The sequence below is a fragment of the Bison bison genome, unplaced genomic scaffold, assembly GCF_000754665.1.
Source record: "Bison bison bison isolate TAMUID 2011002044 unplaced genomic scaffold, Bison_UMD1.0 scf7180017864040, whole genome shotgun sequence".
NCBI lineage: Eukaryota > Metazoa > Chordata > Mammalia > Artiodactyla > Bovidae > Bison > Bison bison.
In genome coordinates this window covers 838291-862610 of record NW_011494612.1, presented here as the reverse complement: position 1 = coordinate 862610, position 24320 = coordinate 838291, and the positions used below count along the sequence as shown (strand labels likewise).

The 24320-nt window shown below is 41.7% G+C and overlaps 1 protein-coding gene across 1 annotated transcript in view; it reads left to right on the top strand.

Moving 5' to 3' along the window:
• LOC104985211 (CUB and sushi domain-containing protein 1) overlaps nt 1-24320 on the top strand; it is a 559353-nt gene that overhangs the window by 369511 nt on the left and 165522 nt on the right. The window contains exon 40 of the mRNA XM_010835275.1: nt 13933-14118. Coding sequence (XP_010833577.1) covers nt 13933-14118 — 186 coding nt within the window. The remainder of the gene's footprint in view (nt 1-13932; nt 14119-24320) is intronic.

Below are 24320 nucleotides of genomic sequence, written 5' to 3'. Positions count from 1 at the left end.
TTTTTGTATTTTTTTCCCTGTAGTTTACATCTAATATTACCACATTGTGATCAGGAAAGATGCTTGGAATGATTTCAATTTTTTTTTTTTAATTTACTAAGGCTAGATGTATGGCCTAGTATGTGATCTATCCTGGAGAATGTTCCTTGTGCAAAGGGTTCCTTGAAAAAAGGGTGAATTCCATTTTTTTTGGAGTGAAATGCCCTGTAGATATCAATTAGGTCTAACTGATCCATTGTATCTCTTAAAGCTTGTGTTTACTTGCTACATTTCTGCTTGGTTAATCTGTCCTTAGGTGTGAGTGGGATATTAAAGTCCCCCACTATTATTGTGTTACTTTTAATTACCCCTTTCATACTTGGTAACATTTGCTGTATATAATGAGATGCTCCTATATTGGGTGCATATGTACTTATAATTGTTACATCTTCTTCTCGGATTGATCCTGTGATCAATATGTAGTGTCCTTCTTTGTCTCTTATCATGGGCTTTATTTCAAAGTCTATTTATCTGATATGAGTATTGCTACACCTGCTTTCTTTTGGTCTCCATTTGCATGAAATATCTTTTTCTAGTCCCTCACTATCAGTTTGTATGTGTCCCAAGTATTAAGGTGGGTCTCTTGTCAAGACCCACCTCAATGTATATGGGTCTTGTTTTTGTATCATTTGGCCAGTCTGTGTCTTTTGGATGGAGAATTTAACCCATTTACATTTAAGATAATCACTGAAAAGTATGATCCCATTACCATTTACTGTGTTGTTTTGTGTTCGATTTCATAAACCTTTTCTGTGTTTCCTGTCTAAAGAAGATCCTTTAGCATCTTCTTTGGAGCTGGTTTGGTGGTGCTGAATTCTCTCAGCTTTTGCTTGTCTGAAAAACTTTTGATTTTTTCTTCATATATGAATGAGATCCTTGCTGGGTATAGTAATGGTGGTTGTAGTTTTTTCTCTTTCATCACTTTAATTATGTCCTGCTATTCTCTTCTGGCATGAAGAGTTTCTATTGAAAGATCAGCTGGTATCCTTATGGGGATCCCCTTGTGTGTTACTTGTTGTTTTTCCCTTGCTGCTTTTAATATTTTCTCTTTGTGTTTAATTTTTGTTAGTTTGATTAATATGTGTTTTGGGGTCTTTTGCCTTGGGTTTATCCTGTTTAGGATTCTTTGGGTTTCTTGGACTTGAATGGCTATTTCCTTACCCATTTTAGGGAAGTTTTCAACTATTATCTCCTCAAGTATTTTCTCATCTCCTTTCTTTTTGTCTTCTTCTGGGACACCTATGATTCAAATGTTTTGGTGTTTAGCATTGCTCCAGAGATCTCTGGGGTTGTCTTCATTTCTTTTAATTCCTTTTTATTTTTTGCCTTTCTGCTTCATTTATTTCCACCATTCTATCATCTACCTCACTTATCCTTTCTTCTGCCTCAGTTATTCTACTGTTGCTTCCTTCCAGAGTGCTTTTAACCTCAGTTATTGCATTGTTCCCATTATTGATTGACTCTTCTTTATTTCTTCTAGGTCCTTGTTAAACATTTCTTGCATCTTCTCAATCCTTGTCTCTAGTCTATTTATCTATAACTCCATTTTGTTTTCAAGATTTTGGATAATCTTTACTATCATTATTCTGAATTCTTTTTCAGGTAGAATCTCTATTCCTCCCCCCCCTTTTGGTTTGGTTTGGTGGGTTTTTATCATGCTTATTCACCTGCTGAATATTTCTCTGCCTTTTCCTTTTGTTTAGATTGCTGTGTTTGGGTTGTCCTTTCTGCAGGCTGGAAGTTCATGGTTCCTCTTAATTGTGGAGTCTGTTCCTTGTGGGTAGAGTTGGACCAGTGGCTTGTCAAGGTTCCCCAGTTGGGGGAACTTGTGTCTGTGTTCTGGTGGGTAGAGCTGGATCTTTTCTCTCTGGAGTGCAGTGAAGTGTCCAGTAGTGAGTCTTGGGGTGTCTGTGTGCTTGGCATGGCTTTGGGCAGCCCGTCTTTTAATTTTCAGGTTTTTGTTTCTGTTTTGCTGGATAATTATTGTGGTGTGTCTTGTGCTAGAACTTGTTGGCTCTTCAGTGGAGCTTGGTTTCAGTGTAGGTATGGAGACTCTTGAGTGAGCTGTTGTCTATTAATGTTCCCAGGAATCAGGAGTTCTCTATTGTTCTAAAGTTCTGAAGTTAAGCCTCCTGCCTCTGGCTTTTGGTCCTTCTCTTATGGTAGCCTCAAGATTTCTTCATCCATACAGCTCAGAAGATAAACCCCTAGGTTAATGGTGAAACAACTCTTCACAGCCAGAAACACCCAAAGAGATTCACAGAGTTATATAGAGAAGAGAAGAGGGAGGAGGGGGGTAGAGGTGACCAGGAGGAGAAAAGGGAGAGTCAAAAGGGGAGAGAGCAATCAAACCAGTAATCAAATCCCTAAATGCAAATGGATATTGAAGATTAGATTCTTAAAGGTAAAAAATTGATAACAAATAAGAAAAAGCAAAGATTAAAAACCTAGAATAGAGGTTAGACTGTCAAAAATACAATATAAAATGTGCAAAACAAAATTGATCACCAAAATTTAAAAAGTGTATATGAAATTTGTTTTTTAAAAAATAGGGGGTTTTTTGAAAGGTAATAGTTGGTTATAAAAATGAAAGTTAAAGAGTAGTGAAGAACTAATTTTTTTAAATTAAGAAATGATAATAGTAAAAATATATCTAGGAGTTTCTCTGGAGCTGCTGTTGGTGATGTGGGGACAATTCAGTGTCAGGCAGTCCCTTGTTCCTGCTTCCACTTGTTTTCAAGGTCAATGGTTACCCCTCAAATGCACAGTCTCAGCATTAACTGCAGGGTTTTAATCTGTTTCATCTATCACCTTGGGGGTGGTTCCCTCTTCTTTATTTATTTTGGCTTTCTCTGTTTGCAGTTCTCTTCAGTGTCTTAATTTCTACCCTGACACCAGGGGGTGACAGTGGCCACTTATTTAGGCTCCCTTGTTCAGTTGTGCTGTGGAGAGGGAGGGACACTGAAAATCAATACCGCTAGCACATGTGGGGAGTGCTCACAGTGGATGGACCACACTGGGTTTGACACAGCCCAAGACAGCATGTACTTCCCAGGTCTATAGTGCTCAGGCTCCAGGGTGCTCTGCAAGACCCAGATGGGCTGTGCATTTTGTGCCCTTCTCAGGTGACTGGGTGCTTGGCCAGTGCACTGTCCCAGGTAGGCCATGTATCTTATGCACCTCCCCGCTCCTGGCCGCTGGGCTTCCCAGGTGCACCGCACAGGCACAGTCTCAGGTGTGCCATGTGTCTCCTACGGGGAGCTGATCTCAGGCTGTGACACTCCTGGCAGATGTGAACTGCCCAGGATCCCAGGAAGATGTGTTTAGCAACTGGCAGCCCACTCAGAGTTTGCTGGAAGATATGGTCTCTGGGGCTTAGATTGCAGCAGCTCCTTGCCTTCCAGCTCTGGCTGTAGCAAACCTGCCTTTCTGCCTCCGGGGAGGGAAGGCCCTAAATGGCAGCCGGCTTGCTCCCCCTCTTTTTTTTTTTGTGATCCTATTGTTTGGGTTGCTATGTCACATTAGCTCCCTCAGATTGTCCTCAGGGCATTCAACCCAGTCCTTACCCTGAGGACCAACAATCTGACCATGCAGGCCAGGACTCCCTGTCCAGCCCCTACTCCCTGCTGGTGGATGCGAAGCGTCTAGGCCACTTCTCTGCTGGCAGTTGTGGTTAGGCACATAGTGGGGTTTTTTATATAGTTTCCCTTTTATGTTGCCCTCTGAGATTCCAAAGCTCCCCATAGACACGCCTGTGAGAGGGTTTTCTATTGTACAGAAACTTCTTCTTCACTACTCCCTCCCCAGGATGAGTCTCCATCCCTCAATCTTCTGTCTCTGCTTTCATCTTTTATATTTTACCCTACCTCCTTTTGAAGAGATTGGGCTGCCTTACTGGGTGCCTGGTGTCCTCCACCAATGTTCAGCAATTGTCTTGTGGAAGTTGCTAAATGATCTTTTGATGAATTTGTGGGGGATAAAGTGGTCTCCCTGTCCTATTCCTCTGCCGTCTTGGTACTGCTTTGTAGATTTTAAATTTCTCTAAAAGGACTTTGAGTTTGCCCTTTTTTATACAAATGAGGGAATTGATATCAAAGATTGCTAAGGTATATGCTTTGGGACACACAGATCATAGGTTACAAATTCAGGGCTGAAACCCAAAAACTGTTGATCCAAAGATTGATCATTTTTCATAAATTGTTAACAGTGAGACTGCCCCAAGATTTTGCTTTAAAAGCATTTGTCTGTACAGAGAGCAGCCTGGGAGGAAGTCCAAGTATCGGCTTGTAACAAAAACAAAGCTTCGTATGTGGGGGTACATTGTCTTGTTTATCAGTGACAGTGTTTCTCTGTCTGGTCTGCAGGCTTCTTAGACTGCTTTGTATTTTTCTCTTTGTTTTCTTTTGTAATAAACTGTTATCGTTAATGGTTGCACTAACATGCGCTCCAGTAAGCTTGGCAGACCTTCTCTTGCACTTGCAGATCTGCCGTAGTCTCATTTAAAGCTGGAACAGAACCCCAGTCAGCACAGGGTGAGTGGGAAGAAAACTGCCCACAATGCATCTGTCTTTCCTCAAACATTTCTAGATCTAGCTCAACATGTCCCTTTCAGGGAACATTCAGATGAGAAGCTAGGAGCACATAAGTCCTTCTGAATAGAGAGTGGGTTTCTGTGCTGCTGAAGCTTCAGGCTTTTGGGTGCATAAACCTCAGGCTTGCAAGGGCACTCATCAGCTGGAAAGGGACTTAAATGTCAGCCTTTTTGAAACCCCTGGGGGGAAAAGAAAAGCATTTAGGGTGACCTAAACCATTGTTCCTCTGAGACTGTGTGTGTGTTTTTGCGCTGGGCTTAGTGGTGTCTGACTCTTTATAACCCCATGGAGCATAACCCACCAGGATACTCTGTCCATGGAATTATCCAGGGAAGAATACTGGAGTGGGTAGCCATTCCCTCCTTCAGGGTATCTTCCCCACCCAAGGATTGAACCCAGGTCTCCTATCTAGGCAAGCAAATTCTTTACCATCTGAGCCACCAGGGAGTTACTAGTAATTTTAAGAAGGCTGTATCCAAGCTACACAGAAAGCTGCAAAAAGTGCATCCCCGTGTCCATTTTTGGCAAGCAAGACTTCAGATAAACACTTGCCAAAGTGTTTTGTTTTTTTTTAATAGAAGACTATTCCATTCAGTGGAATACTGCCAATCAAAGTGATACACATGCATGAAACCACCTACTATCCTGGACTTAAATAGGCACAGACAAGGGAGCAGTTGGGAAAAATAATCCAAAAAACACATGGTAATGCTTTAGTCTTATTTGATGGTCAGCTCAGTGTTTTTGGTTATGACTGGGATACCTGTGCTATTACCTCCTGGGTGCCCTGTTTCAGACCTTATTACCTACTAGCACATGTGTGTGCTCAGTCATGTCTGACTTTTTGCACCCCTGTGGACTGTAGCCCCCTGGGCTCCTCTGTCCATGGCATTCTCTAGGCAAGAACTCTGGAGTGGGTTGCCATGTCCTCTTCCAGAGGATCTTCCCAACCCAGGAACCCAAGTCTCTTGCGTTTCCTGCACTGGCAGGCAGGTTCTTTACCACTAGCGCCACCTGGGAAGCCCATTACCTACCATAAAGTGAAGTGACGTGAAAGTTGCTCAGTTGTATCCAACTCTTTGCCACCCCATGGACTATAGCCTGCCAGGTTCCTCTTTCCATGGGGATTTTCCAGGCAAGAATACTGGAGTGGGTTGCCATGCCTTCCTCCAGGGGATCTTCCCAACCCAGAAATCAAATCCAGGTCTCCCAGAATGCAATCAGATTCTTTACCGTCTGAACCACCAGGCAAGGACCATTACCTACCATGCTACTTATCTAAACCAGGCCAGAGGAAACCCTGCTTCTGGACACTCTTTCTCTTCCCTATTATGGGTGGCCCTTCCTTTCGGTTTGCCCTAGCCCTACGAGTGGGGTCCAGATAATGGGAGGGTAGACCGTTTTGAGGTCATGGGGATGTGCACTAGGAAATTGGTGATGGGCAGTGAGAAGGCCACCAGTATGAAGCAAATTTTTAAATATTTAGACAGTGATTGCTGGTCAACCAAATGAGAGCAGTAGGAGGAAAGGGGTGAATCAGAGGATCTCATTTGACTTTCCAACTTACCAGTGGAGCAGTTTACTGAGGCCTGGAGTTTGTCTAGCAGCTCCGTGAGGGTCAGTGGTGACCTCAGATGTGGGTAGAGCTCCTCTGGACATTGAGTAGAATGGAGTGGAAATCCAGATATGAGAATTCCAAGTCTAAGGCCATAGTCCAAGTCCAGCAATCACTGAGCTTTTTAAGGGGAAACAAAGAAAAAAGAAAAGAAATAAAAATAAAAACAAAGCAAATGGGGAGGTGTTAAAGCTTGAGCAGCTCCAGAAAGGAGCCAGTGTAAATTACAGAGCACAAGCATTTGAAAGAAGTAGGAAACAGTCCAATAAGTGCTTGAAACTTGCAGAGACAAGAAAAATTGCTCTTTGTATGGCCTTAAATATGAAAAGAAAATAAAGCCAAATGGGCCTTGTGCTGTTAAAAGAGCCTGCAACACTGGAAACTCAAGTGTCACTTCTATTTATTTGAAACCAAAATGTCAGCTCACTCATGAGATATATAATAGAAGTAAATTGGCTCCCTTCTGATTTTGTCTTTGCTCTCTTTAACAAACATACTTAAAGGAGTTGTTCCTTGCAATTCATATCTTTATTTACAAAATAAATAAGGATAAATTATGTGTGTGTTTAAAGACACATGCATGTAACAGTAATACACTGTCATTTACTGAGAGCCTACATGGTGTCAATACAGTGCTAATGGTCTTGTGCACATTACTTCATACTGTCATCACAATTACCTTTGGGGTGAGCATTATTAACCTGAGAGCAACGGGACAAGTTACTGGGTAACTCAGGTCATGGAGCTGCTGAATGCCAGAGGCTGGAGCTGATTCAGACGTCTGACTTTAAAACCTCTGCTCTCAGACAGAAGATAAATTTTATGACATGAGTATGAGATTGTTGGTTTGAGTTGCCAGCCAATATAATGCTATATTAGTACAATGAAACAAAAAAACAAATATAAAGCAAAGGAATTTTATTCCCTTTAGTTAGACCAAAAGTAAGAAAGTTCTCCAGATTTTGTGAGTTGCATACATTTAGCTAGTTGATGTTTAAAAAGTGACCTAAGGAATATCTGTAGTGTTATTATCATGCAAAATTTCCAGAATGAATAGATGGATGCTTACTAGATTTTAGCAGAAAACTGCCTTCATCTCATAAGCATACATTTATAAGGCTGTGATAATTGTTCCATCTATTCTTCATTGAATCAGAAGTGTAAGAATTCCATTTTCAGTAGAATGCCAACCTCTATTTTAAGCTCTGCCAAATAGCCTGATGTTAGGACACCCTGGGATCTAAAACCTACAGCACGAGGCCAAAGAAAGATCCCCATTTGTTTATCAGACAACATGAAGCGGGTCTTGTTAAGTCCTGGGAATCAGGGCTCACTTGTGCCGAAAGCTTCCAGATTTAACAGAAGTAGTTACAAAGCTTTACTGCTTTGCCCTCTTGGGTCTGAATCCTTTCAAGTTAGGGCTTCAAACATGCTTGTAGAATGTCTTCTTCCCCATTTAACCTGCCAGAGAAATGTCATTCCAATCAGTATTCTCCCCAAATGAGAATTGTAGGGAAGTGAGCCACTGGGCACGCTTCAGCAAGTGGCAGAGAAATTAAGGTTTGTGAGAATGAACAAATGATTGCTGGAGTGAAATCTCAGAGAAAATGGCAAGAAAATAAGATATTGGCAATAGTCTGAGAGCAGGATCATAAAGGGCATTTACTGCATTTAGTAAATTAAGCTGAATATTGTGCAAAATACTTAGCAGCCTTCCCACTGATACATTGCCTCGACAAAGGAATGGCTTCAGAAAGCCAAGGTTATAATTTCATTATTTTCAATACTTTGTTCAAAATGATGTCCATATGTCTATGTTTTTTTTTTGTTTTCCATCTGCAAATTTTTATTATGCCTCATACACACACACACACACACACACACACACATATATACACATATGCATTCATAGAGACACATATACAGGGCTTCTCGGGGGGCACTAGTGGTAAAGAACCTGCCTGCCAGTGCAGGAGACATAAGAGGTGTGAGTTCAGTCCCTGAGTTGGGAATATCCCCTGGAGGAGGACATGGAAACCCACTCCAGTATTTTTGAACCTCATGGACAGAAGAGCCTGGTGGGCTACAGTCTATAGTGTCACAGAGAAGGCATGACTGAAGTGACCTAGCACACACACACACACACACATATATGTATACACTCACACACAGAAATACACACACTCAAATTCACGTATACACAGATACTTATATATATATATACACATATGCACTCATATACACACATATGTATACATATATAATAACACACACTATGAGGGCTACTCCATTTCTTCTAAGGGATTCTTGCCCACAGTAGTGTATATAATGGTCATCTGAGTTAGATTTGCCCATTCCAGTCCATTTTAGTTCATTGATTCCTAAAATGTTGATGTTGATTCTTGCCACCTCCTTTTTGACCACTTCCAATTTACCTTGATTCATGGGCCTAACATTTCAGGTTCCTATGCAGGAACGTTTAACAGCATTGTTCTTTACAGCATTGGACTTTACTTCCATCACCAATCACATCCACAGCTGGCTGTAGTTTTTGCTTTGGCTCTGTGTCTTCATTCTTTCTGGAGTTATTTCTCCAGTCTTCTCCAGTAACATATTGGGCACCTACCGACCTGGGGAGTTAATCTTTCACTGTCATATCTTTTTGCCTTTTCATACTGTTCATGGGGCTCTCAAGGCAAGAATACTGAACTGGTTTGCCATTCCCTTCTCCAGTGGACCACATTTTGTCAGAACTCTCCACCTTGACCCATCTGTCTTGGGTGGCCCTACACAGCATGGCTCATAGTTTCATTGAGTTAGACAAGGCTGTGGTCCATGTAATTAGTTTGATTAGTTTTCTGTGATTGTAGTTTTCATTCTGTCTGCCCTCTGAGGGATAAGGATAAGAAGCTTACAGAAGCTTCCTGATGGGAGAGACTGACTGTGGGGGAAATTGGGTCTTATTCCAAAATGCAGTTCTTGGGTGCAATCTCAAAAATGACAGAATGATCTCTGTTCATTTCCAGGACAAACCATTCAATATCACAGTAATCTGAGTCCATGCCCCAATCAGTAATGCTGAAACAGCTGAAGTTGAACAGTTCTATGAAGACCAAAAAGATCTTCTAGAACTAACACCAAAAAAAGATGTTCTTTTCATTTTAGGGGACTGGAATGCAAAATAGGAAGTCAAGAGATACCTGGAGTAACAGGCAAATTTGGCCTTGGAGTACAAAATGAAGAAGGGCAAAAGATAACAGAGTTTTGCCAAGAGAATGCACTGGTCATAGCAAATACTCTCTTCCAACAACTCAAGAAACAACTCTACACATGGACATCACCAGATGGTCAATTCCAAAATCAGGTTGATTATATTCTTTGCAGCCAAAGATAGAGAAGCTCTACACAGTTAGCAAAAACAAGAAAGGGAGCCAACTGTGGCTCAGATCATGAACTCCTAATTGCAAAATTCAGACTTAAATTGAAGAAAGTAGGGGAAACCAGTAGACCATTCAGGTATGAACTTACGATTATACAGTGGAAGTGAGAAATAGATTCAAGGGATTAGATCTGATAGACAGAGTGCCTGAAGACCTATGGATGGAGGTTCAAGACATTGTACAGGAGGCAGTGCTCTAGACCATCCCCAAGGAAAAGAAATGCAAAAAGGCAAAATGGTTGTCTGAAGACGCCTTACAAACAGCTGAGAAAAGAAGAGAAGCAAAAGGAAAAGGAAAAAGGAAAGATATACCCACTTGACTGCAGAGCTCCAAAGAATGGCAAGGAGAGATAAGAAAGACTTCCTCAATGATCAGTGCAAATAAATAGAGGAAAACAAAAGAATGGGAAAGACTAGAGATCTGTTCAAGAAAATTAAAGATACCAAGGGAACATTTCATGCAAAGATGGGCACAATAAAGGACGGAAATGGTATGGACTTAACAGAAGCAGAAAATATTAAGAAGAGGTGACAAGAATACACCGAAGAACTATACAAAAAAGATCTTCACGACCCAGATAATCACGATGGTATGATCACTCACCTAGAGCCAGACATCCTGGAATGTGAAGTCAAGTGGACCTTAGGAAGCATCACTACAAACAAAGCTAGTGGAGGTGATGGAATTCCAGTTGAGCTATTTCAAATCCTGAAAGATGATGCTGTGAAAGTGCTGCACTCAATATGCAAGCAAATTTAAAATACTCACCAGTGACCACAGGACTGGAAAATGTCAGATTTCATTCTAACCCTAAAGAAAGGCAATGCGAAAGAATGTTCAAACTACCACACTACTCCACTCATCTCACACACTAACAAAGTAATGCACAAAATTCTCCAAGCCAGACTTACACAGTACATGAACTGTGAAATTCAGGATGCTCAAGCTGGATTTAGAAAAGGCAGAGAAACCAGAGATCAAACTGGCAACATCCACTGGATCATAGAAAAAGCAAGAGTTCCAGAAAAACACCGACTTCTGCTTTATTTGGCTATGCTAAAGCCTTTGACTGTGTGGCTCAGAACAAACTGTGGAAGATTCTTCAAGAGTTGGGAATACCAGACCACATGACCTGCCTCCTGAGAAATCTATGCAGGTTAAGAAGCAACAGTTAGAACTGGACATGGAGCAACAGACTGGTTCCAAATCAGGAAAGGAGTACGTCAAGGCTGTATATTGTCACCCTGCTCATTTAACTTATATGCAGAGTACATCATGCAAAATACCATGCTGGATGAAGCACAAGCCGGAATCAAGATTGCTGGGAGGAATATCAATAACCTCAGATATACAGATGACACCACGCTTATGGCAGAAGTGTAGAGAAACTGAAGAGTCTCTTGATGGAAGTAAAAGAGGAGAGTGAAAAAGTTGGTTTAAAATTCAACATTCAGAAAACTAAGATCATGGCATCTGGTTCCATCATTTCATGGCAAATAGATGGGGATACAGTGGAAACAGTGACAGACTATTTTTTGGGCTCCAAAATCACTGCAGATGGTGACTGCAGCCATGCAGTTAAAAGACACTTGCTCCTTGGAAGAAAACCTACGATCAACCTAGACAGCATATTAAAAAGCAGAGTCATTACTTTGCCAACAAAAGTCCATCTAGTCAAAGGTATGGTTTTTCCAGTAGTCCTGTATGGTTGTGAGAGTGGGACTATAAAGAAAGCTGAGCACCAAAGAGGAGAAAGCAATGGAACCCCACTCCAGTGTTCTTGCCTGGAGAATCCCAGGGATGGGGGAGCCTGGTGGGCTGCCGCCTATGGGGTCGCACAGAGTCTGACACGACTGAAGCGACTTAGCAGCAGCAGAGCACCAAAGAATTGATATTTTTGAACTGTGGTGTTGGAGAAGACTCTTGAGAGTCCCTTGGACAGCAAAGAGATCAAACCAGTCAATTGTAAAGGAAATCAGTCCTAAATATTCATTGGAAGGACTGATGCTGAAACTGAGACTCCAATACTTTGGCCATCCAATATGAAGAACTGAATCATTGGAAATGACCCTGATGGTAGGAAATATTGAAGGCAGGAGGAGAAGGGGACGAAAGGGGATGAAATGGTTGTATGGCATCACTGACTCAATGGACATGAGTTTGAGCAAGCTCTGGGAATTGGTGATGGACAGGGAAGCCTGGGGTGCTGCGGTCCATGGGATCGCAAAGAATCGGACACGACTGAGCGACTGAACTGAACTGAACTCATACACACGCACACACACACACATATGTACATGTACCCTCATGCACATATATACATATACACTCATTTATATATATCTACACACTCACACACATATGTACATATACACTCATACACATGCACACGTATATATATATATTTCAGATTGTTGAAATAGCTGATCATAAATTTAAGCATAAGAGAAACTTTGGAGTTTTAATGTTTCTAGAACTTGGATTCTTATCAGTGCTACATTTTCTTTAACTCTTCTGATAACTCCCTATTGCATTTACTGAAGATCTTGATACAGAAAAAAAAATCAAAGACAGCAACCAAAAAACTCAGACTTAGCCACAGGTGACCTGGGTGCCTATAGAGCAGAAGGAGGTCTCACTTGGGAATCAGGTCTGTTCTCCAGCCCCAGGTTTTAAACAAAGTCACTGTGCTAATCCAGGTGAATAATTCCATCTTTCTGACCCTCTTCCTTACCCATAAAATTATATGTTTATATAAACTTTTTCAACCAGTCGTTCCTACTTTATCTTACTAGGTGTGTATTCTTATTGGAAGCTATGTGGGAAATATTTTAAATGATCTAAATTTAAAATCCATGATGCTTCAAAACCCATAACATCTTCGATGTTGATTGAATAAAAGAAGATCCTTAAATTAGTGATTGCAAAGATTTCCTTTGACAAGTGCTCCTAAGTTGTATGTGTATTTGGGGACATTCCTGTCTTATCACCTTCCATTACTATGGATTCCGTGTGCTCACTCACTCAGTTGTATTCAACTCTTTGGACCCACCAAGTGTAGCCCACCAGGCTCCTCTGTCTATGTGATTCTCCAGGTATGACTACTGGAGTGGGTTGCCATTTCCTCCTTCATGAGATCTTCCCAACCAAGGGATCGAACCCACATCTCTTGCCTCTCTTGCACTGGCAGGCAGATTCTTTATCATTTACAATACCTGGGAAAACCCTGGGTTCCTTACTGTAACTTATTTAAATTCAGAGTTGTTTTTGTTGTTTCATCTCACGGTAAATAAGTCGGGGTCAGAGCTAGTAAATTTAAGAAGGAAGTGCTTATAATAACTTCTTTGTTCATCTTACTAGTTGTTAAAAATTCCTTCCTCTTTGGTACCACTTTCTTGCCCAGCCTTTCAGGCTAGGGTGGTGGGAGGGGGGTTCAGAATGGGGGGCACACATGTATACTTGTGGTTGATACATGTTGATGTATAGAAAAAATCATCACAATATTGTGAAGTAATTATTCTCCAATTGAAATAAATTAACTAATTTTTTTAAAAAAACTGGCTTGTGTGTCCATCCCTATAGGACTGAGCCTTCTGTTCTGAGTATCTCCCTTAATTCCTTAGTTCTGCAGCCCCTGCTTTTTGACTGATAGTTGATAAATTCATACATTTTATAACAATGGATGCATTGATGCTCTTAGCTAAGGTAATATTTGTCTTGAAACAAAATTTCCTGTGCTTTAAGTAAAATGAATCTTTAGCGAGTGGGGTGAGGGGACTTAAGCTGTGGGAGGTTAAGACCTGAGGTGAGCTATTCCTAACTCTGATTCCAATGAAATCTCAAACCCAAAGAGTCAGTATGGTGATAAATTTGTGATGGTAAAGATATTAATCTATGCTTCCTTCCCCATATTAAATGAAATATAACACATTACACTGTTCTCTTCACCATGACCGTCTGATAATGTCCATGTGATGAATCTGAGAGCCACCAGACATACCTTCTGGAATAATAAATTTTAAAGATACTGTATTTGACCCATTTTTCATCATCTCTCATTAACTCTTAAGACCGAAACAACTTTGTAAATGTGCCTGTTTATGCCACACATGAGAAATGCTAATATTTAACAGTTTTTATATACCTTTAAGATAAGACACAGAAAAAGAAAAGAAGAAAATTTCATCGCATCTTGTCAGAATAACCCTGAACTTGTCGTTTTTTGTTGTTTTTTTTTTCTCTTCAGCTGTGTCCTGTGGAATCCCAGAGTCCCCAGGAAATGGTTCATTTACAGGGAATGAGTTCACACTGGACAGTAAAGTGACCTATGATTGTAATGAGGGCTTCAAGCTGGATGCTAGTCAGCAAGCTACAGCCGTGTGTCAGGAGGATGGATTTTGGAGCAACAGGGGGAAGCCCCCTACATGCAAACGTAAGTGTCCAATGCTCTGCCTGACTTCACAGATTTAAGGAGGAACAGATACATGGGTGAGAACTCTGTACTCCACAGTGCAAGATCCTTTCCCTCAGCATATGAGCTTTTGTCTCTGGCTTGTGGTCATGTTACATCAGTCTATTCCGTATCAGCCACTCTAACCATCAACAGTCTGCAGTCGTGAAGGCGGATCATATGGAATCACATTGGGTCCATCAGCACCTAGACCATGAAATGTACACAGAAAATCCTGGCCTTGCTGCCGTGTTCAGTTTGGAGAGATTCAATCAGGAGGTTATTGAGACATCAAGCACTCTACACAAAGTATTAAAACATAATTCAACAAAGTTTGTTCTGCGTCTCCCATCTCACTGAGTTCCCTGAGTGTCAAGGTGGTGCCTGGGTCTATTTGTACATCACCTGCTCTGTGTAACACACTGATGCTCAATAAATGCATCACTGATTTGTGAATTAGGGTGAGTTCTCTGGAAAGCTATTAAGAGTATATGATGATATTCTTAAAAGAATCAGAAGTTTGGACTCATTTTTAAACTGTAGTCTTAAAAAAAAATAATCAACTCCATAACACAAAGCCAAAGAGAACAAAAGTTCACACACACACACACACACACACACACTTGTACATGCCCACACACACACTGTGTACCACACTTTTCATTGAAGCTATGTTAAACTAGCTTCAAATTGGAAATAATCTACCTACCTAGTTTCTAAAAATTGAAAACTACATAGTATTTCTACTTATACAGTATTTTTACTCTTAAGATATTATATCAAAGTCTTCAATTATAAAATTAATTCATTGACTTTTTTATGTATAATATTTTGGTCATGTTAAAATTATTTTAACTTTCTAGGTGTGAACATATAAATGTTTACAAAAATAATCAACTTCCCTCCACAGGTTTTATTTTCCTTGCTGTCATTTTAACCTATGTTTTTCTCTTTTGCAAATAATCGTTGCATTTTCAGAAAGTCAGGAAGGCACCACTGAGACAATCCTCATCCCTCAATGAGAATAGTAAAAAGGCCCCCACTGACCTTTTTGCTATCTTCATAGTCTTGCCATTTCCAGAATGTCGTAGAGTTTGGAATCAGTCAGTAGCCTTTGCAGACTGGCTTCTTTCACTCAGTAATATGCCTTTAAGATTCCTCCATGTCTTTTCATGACTCAATGGCTCATTTCTTTTTAGCGAAATAAAATTCCACTGTCTGGATGGACCACAGTATATTTATCCATTCAACTACCAAAGGGTATCTTGGTTGCTTACAAATGTTGGCAATTATGAATACAGCTGCTATATACCTCTGTGTGCAAGGCTTTGTGTAGACATAAATTTTTCAACTCCTTTGCATAATTGTAAGGGAGCATGATTGCTGGATCACATGATAAGAGTATGTTCAGCTTTGTAAGAAACCACCACATGTCCTCCAAGGTGACTGTACCTTTTGCATTTCCACTGGCAATGAATGAGACTTCCTGTTGCTCCACACCCTCACCAGCATCTGATGCTGTCAGTGCTGGGGTTTTGACAGTTCCCGTATGTGTGTGCTGGTACACCCTTGTTCTAATTTGCATCTCCCTGATGACATATGATGTAGAGCATCTTTTTACACATTTATTTGCCATCTGTCTGCCTTCTTTGGTGAAGTTTCAAATTAGGTCTTTTGCACATTTTTAATCAGAACATTCATTTTTTGTTGTTATTGTTGAGTTTTAAGAGGTCTTTGTATATTTTGGATAAGAATCCTTTATCAGATGTGTCTTTTGCAAATTTTTCCTCCTGGTCTATGACCAGTCTTCTCATTCTCTTGACAGTGTCTTTTGCAGAGTTTTTAATTGTAATCAAGTTTAGCTGATCAGTTCTTTCTTTCATGGAGCATACCTTTTATCTTGTGCCTGAAAAAATTGTCCCCAAAATCAAGGTCACATAGATTTTCTCCTGTGTTATCTTCTAGGAGTTGTGTGCTTTACATTTGGGTGTTTGATCCATTTCAAATGAGTTTTTCTAGAGGGTGCCAGCATTTATTTTTGCATGTAGATCTCCAGTTGTTCCAGCACCATTTGTTGAAAAACTATCTTTTTCCCTTTGTATTGACTTTTGATCAATTGTCAAAAATCAGCTCTGTTTATGTGAGGGTCTCAGGCTCTCTCTTCTGTTATGTTGATCTCTGTGTCTATGTCATGCTGTCTCCTCGTTTCTGTTTTTACTAGGAAACTGACCTAATAGAAAAATTTTCAGTTTCCTATAAAATCCATCCTGTTTGGGATTGTAAATATCTCTAGGTGCATATTTGATTTTAGTGAAAATGTCCAGGTAGACATGGATACCTCTGTTTTCTTTAAAGCTATAGGGAAATCATTTTGCTTGAAGATAATACAGCTCATTGGGGGTCACAGACACACAGTCCCTGTGGTATTTATTTTAACCATGGAAGCTTTATCCTTAGCTTAACTGAAAGGTGTCTCTCATGGGGGCCTGTTCTTCCTCAGGATAGAGAAGTGAACATGCACAGTCAGTCTGTCACTATAATGCCAGTTCAGTTCTTCCTGAATATATGTAGGACAGAATGCCTTTCAGTATAAACACAGACTTTTTCTTTTTTTTTTTTTTAATATCTGTATGAGTCATGTTTATGTTAAGGCAACTCTTCATTGGGTAAAACAATGCACAACTACACCTTCATCTCAAAAATTCTAATGCAAGTGGTTTATTGTTGTTTATAGTCACTCAGTTGTGTCCGACCCTTTGCAACCCAATGGGCTGCAACACACGAGGCTTCCCTGTCTTTCACCATCTCCCAGAGTTTGCTCAGGCTCAGGTCCATCTAGTCGGTGATGCCATCCAACCATCTCATTCCTCTGTCATCCCCTTCTCCTGCCTTCAATCTTTCTCAGCATCAGGGTCTTTTCCAGTGAATCAGTTCTTAGCATCAGGTGGCCAAAGTATTGGAGTTTCAGCTTCAGCATCAATCCTTCCAATGAATATTCAGAACTGATTTCCTTTAGGATTGACTAGTTTGATCTCTTTGCAGCCCAAGGGACTCTCAAGAGTCTTCTCCAGCACCACAGTTCAAAAGCATCATTTCTTTGGTGTTCAGCCTCCTTTATGGTTCAACTCTCACATCTGTACATGACTACCAGAAAGACCATTGCCATATATGGACATTTCTCAACAAACTGATGTCTCTAGTTTTTAATACACTATCTAGGTTTATCAAAGTTTTTCTTCCAAGGAGCAAGCATCTTTTAATTTCATGGCTGCAGTCACCATCTGCAGTGGTTTTGGAGCCCAAGAAAATAAAGTCTGTCAGTGTTTTCATTTTTTCACCATCTATTTGACATGAAGTGATGGGACTGGATGCTATGATCTTAGTTTTCTGAATGTTGAGGTTTTAGCTATCTTTTTCACTCTCCTCTTCCTGCCAATAAATAGATTAGCATTCTAGATATTCACCATGAGTGGTTACTATGTGAGAATTATGAGAAAAAGAAGCACAACATAGCTTTTTGAGTCTCAGGTTGAGGATGGAGAAAGAAGAGGCTCAAAGAGAGGGAAGCAGACAGCATTTCTTGAATTCCATTGGGAAAGTGGGTGAGGTCTCCCTAAGTCTGAGAGTCACTCTTAACAGGAGACCTGAAGGTGCCCTAGCTCACCTGTGCTCTGCCAGGACCTCAGCCTGACTGTCTGCATGGGGTTTTGGACAGACAGAATGATGTAAGCTCTACGGGAGAGAAGACAGACAGACAGACATAGAGAAGGTAACGTGAGTGCCTGGTCAGTCTTTATGGAGGAGGCAGTGCTCCTGTGGGGACTGAGCTAGGTCTGCTGAGATGACAGTGATGACCTACACCCATGTTTTGAGTGGTAATTCTAAACACTTGTCTATGTTGCATCATATAGTGATACTAACAGTCCTCTGGAGAAGGTAGTGTTTTCTCCTCTTGCTAAATTCATACAAAGTAAATAACTGAAATATCCAAAGTTCACAATTTGCAACCAGATACATTTGATAAGTCACATCATGAAAACGTCTGGGGAAGCATTTTGTTGTGGTCATGGTGTCCTGTTGGAGGTCCCCTGCTACCACCGGTAAAGCCATGTGGTGACCGTTTGGTTTGGCACCAAAGCTCTGGGCATCCCAAAAGCACAGTGGCCGTGACCTCCCCAGGCCTGCCTGGGGTCCCAGTGCATTGTGCTGTGGCCTGAGCGCAGGCCCTTCATCTCATGAGCCCGTAAAGAGACAGTTTAAATATCAAATAGATCTCATGATAAGCAGGGGTGATAAGGAGAAGACATATGAGAGTTCCCACACTTGTGAAATACGCCCAGAGATCAGACGCCCTAGGATGTTCCTGGCTACCCACAGCCAAGAAGAGAGCTCAGAACCACAGTCTGGACCCCCAGTTCTCTCCTCCGAGCCATCCTCCTCCCGCCCTGCATTTGCTGCATCATGTCCCGTCACCTCCACCCACTCCACCCAGTACACTCGTCTGCCGGCTCAGGCCCCACATACACCAAGTCACCACCGACAGTCTCCTTCCACACAGCCACCGGCTCCTCATTTAAGCACGTACAAATCACAACATGACACTTCACTGCTTAAATCCTCCCAGGAGTTCTCCTGGCAATTAGGATGAAATTCATTAATTTGATTATTTTGCACTCACTTCTGCAAAAGGCAGATCTTATGGAGAAGCCACCTAGGAACCTGAACCAGCTTGACCAAGCGGAGACATAGGTTCAATCCCTGGGTCAGGAAGACCCCCTGGAGAAAGAAATGGCACCCCACTCCAGTATTCTTGCCTGGAGAATCCCATGGACAGAGGAGCCTGGTGGGCTACAGTCCATGGGTCACAAAAAGCTGGACATGGCTTAGTGACTAAACCATCAGCACCACCTGGGAACCTGCCCCAGCTCAAGTTTGAGACTGATGCCCATTTAGGCATTAAGGGGCACACCATATGGATGACAGCTCACGTAAGACTGGTCTCAGACTCCCGTATCTTCCAGGCTAGATGCCCAAAGCTTTACACAAATTGACCCTTTTAATTCTACTGAGGAAGGCAGTTTTGTTATCCCAGCATCTAGATATGAACCAGGATGAAGTGGTTACGTTGACCAAACCCACAGACAAAGTAGCCGAGTCGTGGTTCGGTTCTGGGAGACCCTATTCCTAAACTCTGTGTGGTTCTGCCTCTTGGAATTGATTTCTCTCATGATTTTTAAGTCTCATAAAAACCAAGAGCATAAACAGAAGGAAAAGGTGCTACTTTAATCTAACATATAATTCATTCTAAAAAGTATTAAATAGCTGATGGTAAGGAGGGAGTAAAGTTATGTTTGAATATTGTAGCAGAACCAAGTGATTTCAAAGACAATGTATATTCATGCCTAAAATTTTCTGTGAAAATCAGGAATGAGAGGTCTTTGGCAGTTCAAAGGCACATGTTACATCAATTAAGGAGCTGCTTTGTGCTCACATAAAGCATTATGTTACGGCACATAGAGTGGTTTCATTTATGAATATATTTGATTTTTCTGTTTTAAATGCACATCTAGATGTGCAACTGCTTTAAAGTTGTAATGAAAAAATTAAATAACAAAACAGTTTCTTACATACACATGAGGTCCCCAGCCTAAGAAAGTTATTTGTTCAGTTAAATGATTGTTAAATGGGAAAAAGCCAATTTGCATTTTAAAGCCTTTTTTGACACTGACTGGTACTTGTTCAGTAGGACAGGAAGATAAATATAATATTTATAGTAAAATGGGAAATCAACCTTAAATTTGCTAAGTACAGTCTCAAACTTTCAAGTATTTTTCCCTTTGTTTATTAGACTTCATTAAAATTCCTTGGTGTTCAAAGGCTGGAAAATCTATTTAATTTTTTGAGGGGAAGGTTTATCTTTTTCACATTTTTTCAATTGAAGAAATTGAGCAGAGTAAGCATAAAACTTTTCCTCTTAGTCAGAAAGTTTGGTTACTATTAAATTCTGAGATGTGTATTTCCCCAAGGCCAGTTCCTATGTTGGTACGACACAGTTTGTATAAGTTTCTTTAGCATCTGAAAAATATGTAGATCAGTACTGGAACCTCAAGAGATAAGAAGCACTTCAGCTTTGATAAGTAGTAACTGTAAATGGTAAATAAACTGAGTTCATGTTGCCCTTGGGTTTACTAGAATGAAGATTATAATAAATAACTGCATTTCAGTTCACATGCATCCCCCAGTTGTACAAATCTCAGGGCAGACGTTTGAGGTTCATTCTTTCCATTTTAATTATTTACCGAAGCTGGATTTGGACCATTGACGGCATAAATGATGCTCATGCCGTGATGAACTAGGGAGAGCGGCTGGGATGAGTGTCCCAGGTCTGCTGGTCTGACAGTGATGAGCAAATGTGCTCCTCTCCCTCTGCTTTCAGGAGAAAAACAAAACCACTAAGATTACCTGCCAACAGTAAACAAAATCCCAATGTGCGGGGGACTTTTTCCTCTTCCAGTTAAAGTTATCAGAGAGACAAGTTTTTCATTAATAATATATTAAGGACCTGCTCCACCTTGGGCACCATGAGGACATTAAGTGATTAAATCCAAGGTATATACATTTAAGGAAAGAAGGAGTAAATTAAAGCCACACGAAACAGCTTTATATCATCTGCAAATAGCCCAATCGAGGAACAAAGATTGCACATAAATTATCTATTTGTGCATATGTATGTCTGCACTCACTTGTCTGTAAAGGATTTATACACATAGTCATACATAACACACATATGTGTATGCATGTGGTGCTGTGCTGTGCTTAGTTGCTCGGTTATGTCTGACTTTGTGACCCCATGGATTGTTTCAGGCTCCTCTGTTCATGGGGATTCTCTAGGTAAGAACACTGAAGTGGATTGCCATTCCCTTCTCAAGGGGATCTTCCCAACCCAGGGACTGAACATGGGTCTCCTGCATTGCAGGCAGATTCTTTACTGTCTGAGCCAATGTTGAGGTATTTATCCCTTTAGCCCCTCAAAACATGGCCTTATCATACTTGTGTTTCTTTATTAATTATTTCTGTTTTCATGTAGAGTTCCAATTATATCATCATTTAACAATTGGATGAGCGTCATTTAATCATAGACCGTATTGCTAAACTGAGCGTCAGACCAGCCGTTCACCTGCATTGTGGACTTTCTCTCTGTGCTGAGCACTTGCTGAGCACTCACCCGCATTCCATCTTCAAGTCCCTGTAACAAAAAGTCACCATTGTTATTGCTGCCCTCAGGGGGTGCATGAGTGCCCACCCAGGGCTGCAGGGAACCCCAGCCAGAGTCAGGCCTGTGCTTGGCCCTTGGCTGCCAGCCACGTGGTGCTGGACTGCTGTGTCCTTTGTGTGCGGTGGCTGTAGAGGGTCCTTCTTGCCTGCACTGGGCCTTGACAAGAGATATCAGTTAAGATGTTAGCAAAGCTGTGGGAGGAAGGCCAGGCCACCCCTGATCTGAATGCAAATTCATCATGGCAAGCTACAAATGCATTTCTACAAATGCATTATGTATTAAAGCTCTGTGGGGAGGAGTGGTGAAAGCTCCATGTGCAAGCTGTGAGCCCTTAGCTCTCTCCCAAGACTGCGGTCAGCTGTGAAATGAAAGCCCGGATCAAAGGGGCATTTTTTTTTTAATTGGAGGACAGTTGCTTTACAGTGGTATGTTGCTCTCTGCCGAACACCAACACCATTCAGTCATAATTATACTTCAACCCTCTCTCTCACCCCACCCCATGTCTCTAGGCCGTCACAGAGCTGGCCTCCCTGTGCTCTGTGGCAGCCTGCCGCCAGGGAACTACTTTAAGCACCGTGGTGTCCACGTGTCAGCGCTGCTCTCTCAAGTCGTCCCTCCCTCTCCTTCCCCAGCTAGCTGTGTGCACCAGTCCATTCTCTGCGCCGCAACAGGCAAGACGGGCGGGTGGCCCAGGGGCGAGTGCCCCTTCCCAAGACCCAGTCTCATCCTCGGGGCTCTGAGACCTGTCCATGTGCCTAATGTGGGCTCAGGAAACGGAGGGAAAAGGCGGGGAGGGGGACGCCCTTCCACTCCTGGACAAGGTGTTGGTGGATCAAAAGTACCTCATTAGCCCGCACGAAGTGGTGAGCGGCTCACTGACTATAGGGCCGGGTCCAGCTGCTCACCCTCTGGAGGCAGCATTCTGTGGGGCGGGCGTGGGCTCTTCCAAGCAGGGCAGGCCTCTGCCAGTCTGCGGAAGCTGCTTACTGGAGACCACCAGTGGGTGACAAACCTCTCTGCTGCACATTGTGGGGAAAGACCGTCTTAAGGCTGCATCTCACTGTTGTGCAAACTTTTCACGTTCTTTTAGGACTGTGATGCTTTGGGGGAAGTAAGCTATTTAAAGGACTCAGATTCTGTCATTTCAGTTGTGTTTTCAGTCCTTTATTTTCAGGGCCATGTATGTTCTACTCTGTATAATGTTCCCATCTCTTTTATTTCATTTCCAAAGATTGAATATAGGTTCCTCTAGCTTTTTGCATTTTAGTTAGAATTGTGAACTATGAACAGCTCCCCATGGCTCCCTGATAAATATGAGAAAGTGGGGTTTGCACAGAGGTTGAAGAATGGGAAATGCAGGGTTTGTGGTACCCAGGTCCTTTATGGCCCCTGAGCACCGGCTGTGTTTGTTATTCCTCTCCACATTAACACTGCTCAAGGGCAGGTGTAGCTTTGGTTCACGTCTGTAAGTTTATAAATATTTCTAGAATGAATGAATGAATGGACCGTCCGCAGTGTGGTCTGATGCCACTTAATTTGCTCGCTCTCTTTCCCTCATTTGTTGTTCTTGTCAAACACCTGACCACTGCTCAGTGCAGGAAGTGGTCTCCTCTCAGACAGGAGCTGCATGGGGCCCCCTCTTTCAGACCCCTCTGAAAACCATATATCATCAGTTCCAATGAAGACTCAGTGACCTGAAGTGACTTGCAGTGAATTTAGTTTAGAAAACACTCCTAAGTCAGAAAGGCTGGGTCACCGTGAAACCCCTCTTACATGTTCTTTTTACAGACACTTGGATTAGAGGTACTACCTTCAGGGGCTTCCCTGGCTGTCCAGTAGTTAAGACAGTGCTCTCACTGCTGGGGCCCCAGGTTTGATCCTTAGTCCAGGAGCTAATCTCCCACAGGCTATATGTACATCACAGCCAAAAAAAAAAAAAAAAAAGAGAGAGAGATGGAAAAAAGAAAAGCATTCAATTTTCATCCTTTCCAAGGGTTGGTTTAAACTCATTTCATGTAATTATAAAATTAGCTATGATATGTAATTTTTTAAATGGATTTTTTTATGGAACCTGGATTGAAGAATTGAAAACAAAAATCTAAACATTTGCCACTTAGGATCACTAAGTGGAAGAGGTTATTTCAATATTTTCTTGTTGAAATCAGATTTCATGGGTGGCATTTAGGCTGCAGAGTATTGGTTATTGGACACAGTTCTAGTTAGTGATGTAAATGTTCTCCTAACTTTTTTTTTTAAATTAAGTCCGACCACAGTAACAAAATGACAAAAAGCCCAGGGCAGGAAAAAAATGTGCGATCTCATGAAGGTTTTGGAAACTGCAAGAATGGGCAGAAATCTGGCAATCCCAGATCACTGAGAACTTGAGAGTCCTGAGAGTCCAGGCTCAGGCAGGAACCTCGGAGGAGAAAGGACCAGCTCATCTGTGGTCTGTGCCTCTCAAGAGCCAGTAACTTGGGTGAGCCTCTGAGCAACACCTGACAAGCTCACTTCAAAACTCTATGTATCCACCTGCTCTTATTCTAAATAACTCATAGCTAATCATGCAGTCATCTGACTTAGCTCTGAGGTTAAAGCGCTCATTTAAAAAGAATGATCGCCCTTAGGCATTTCAGGCTCTCAACCTAGCCTTTCTGGAAAGGCTTCCTCACAGGGCCATGTTGAAGTCAGATGGCATGAAATGCACTGACGTCAGAGCGGTACCCTGGGCATCCCCACTTCATGCCCCTGACTTACCGAAGCCAAAGCAGTGTGCTCCTCTGCTTTCGAGTCAAAAGAACCAAGGCTAGCTCAGCCTGTCCCCAGCCAGAAAGTACAGACTGTGAGTGGAACCTTGAAAGCTCTGCTGGGTTGTGAACACAAGTAGTTATGTTGTTGTTGTTTAGTTTCT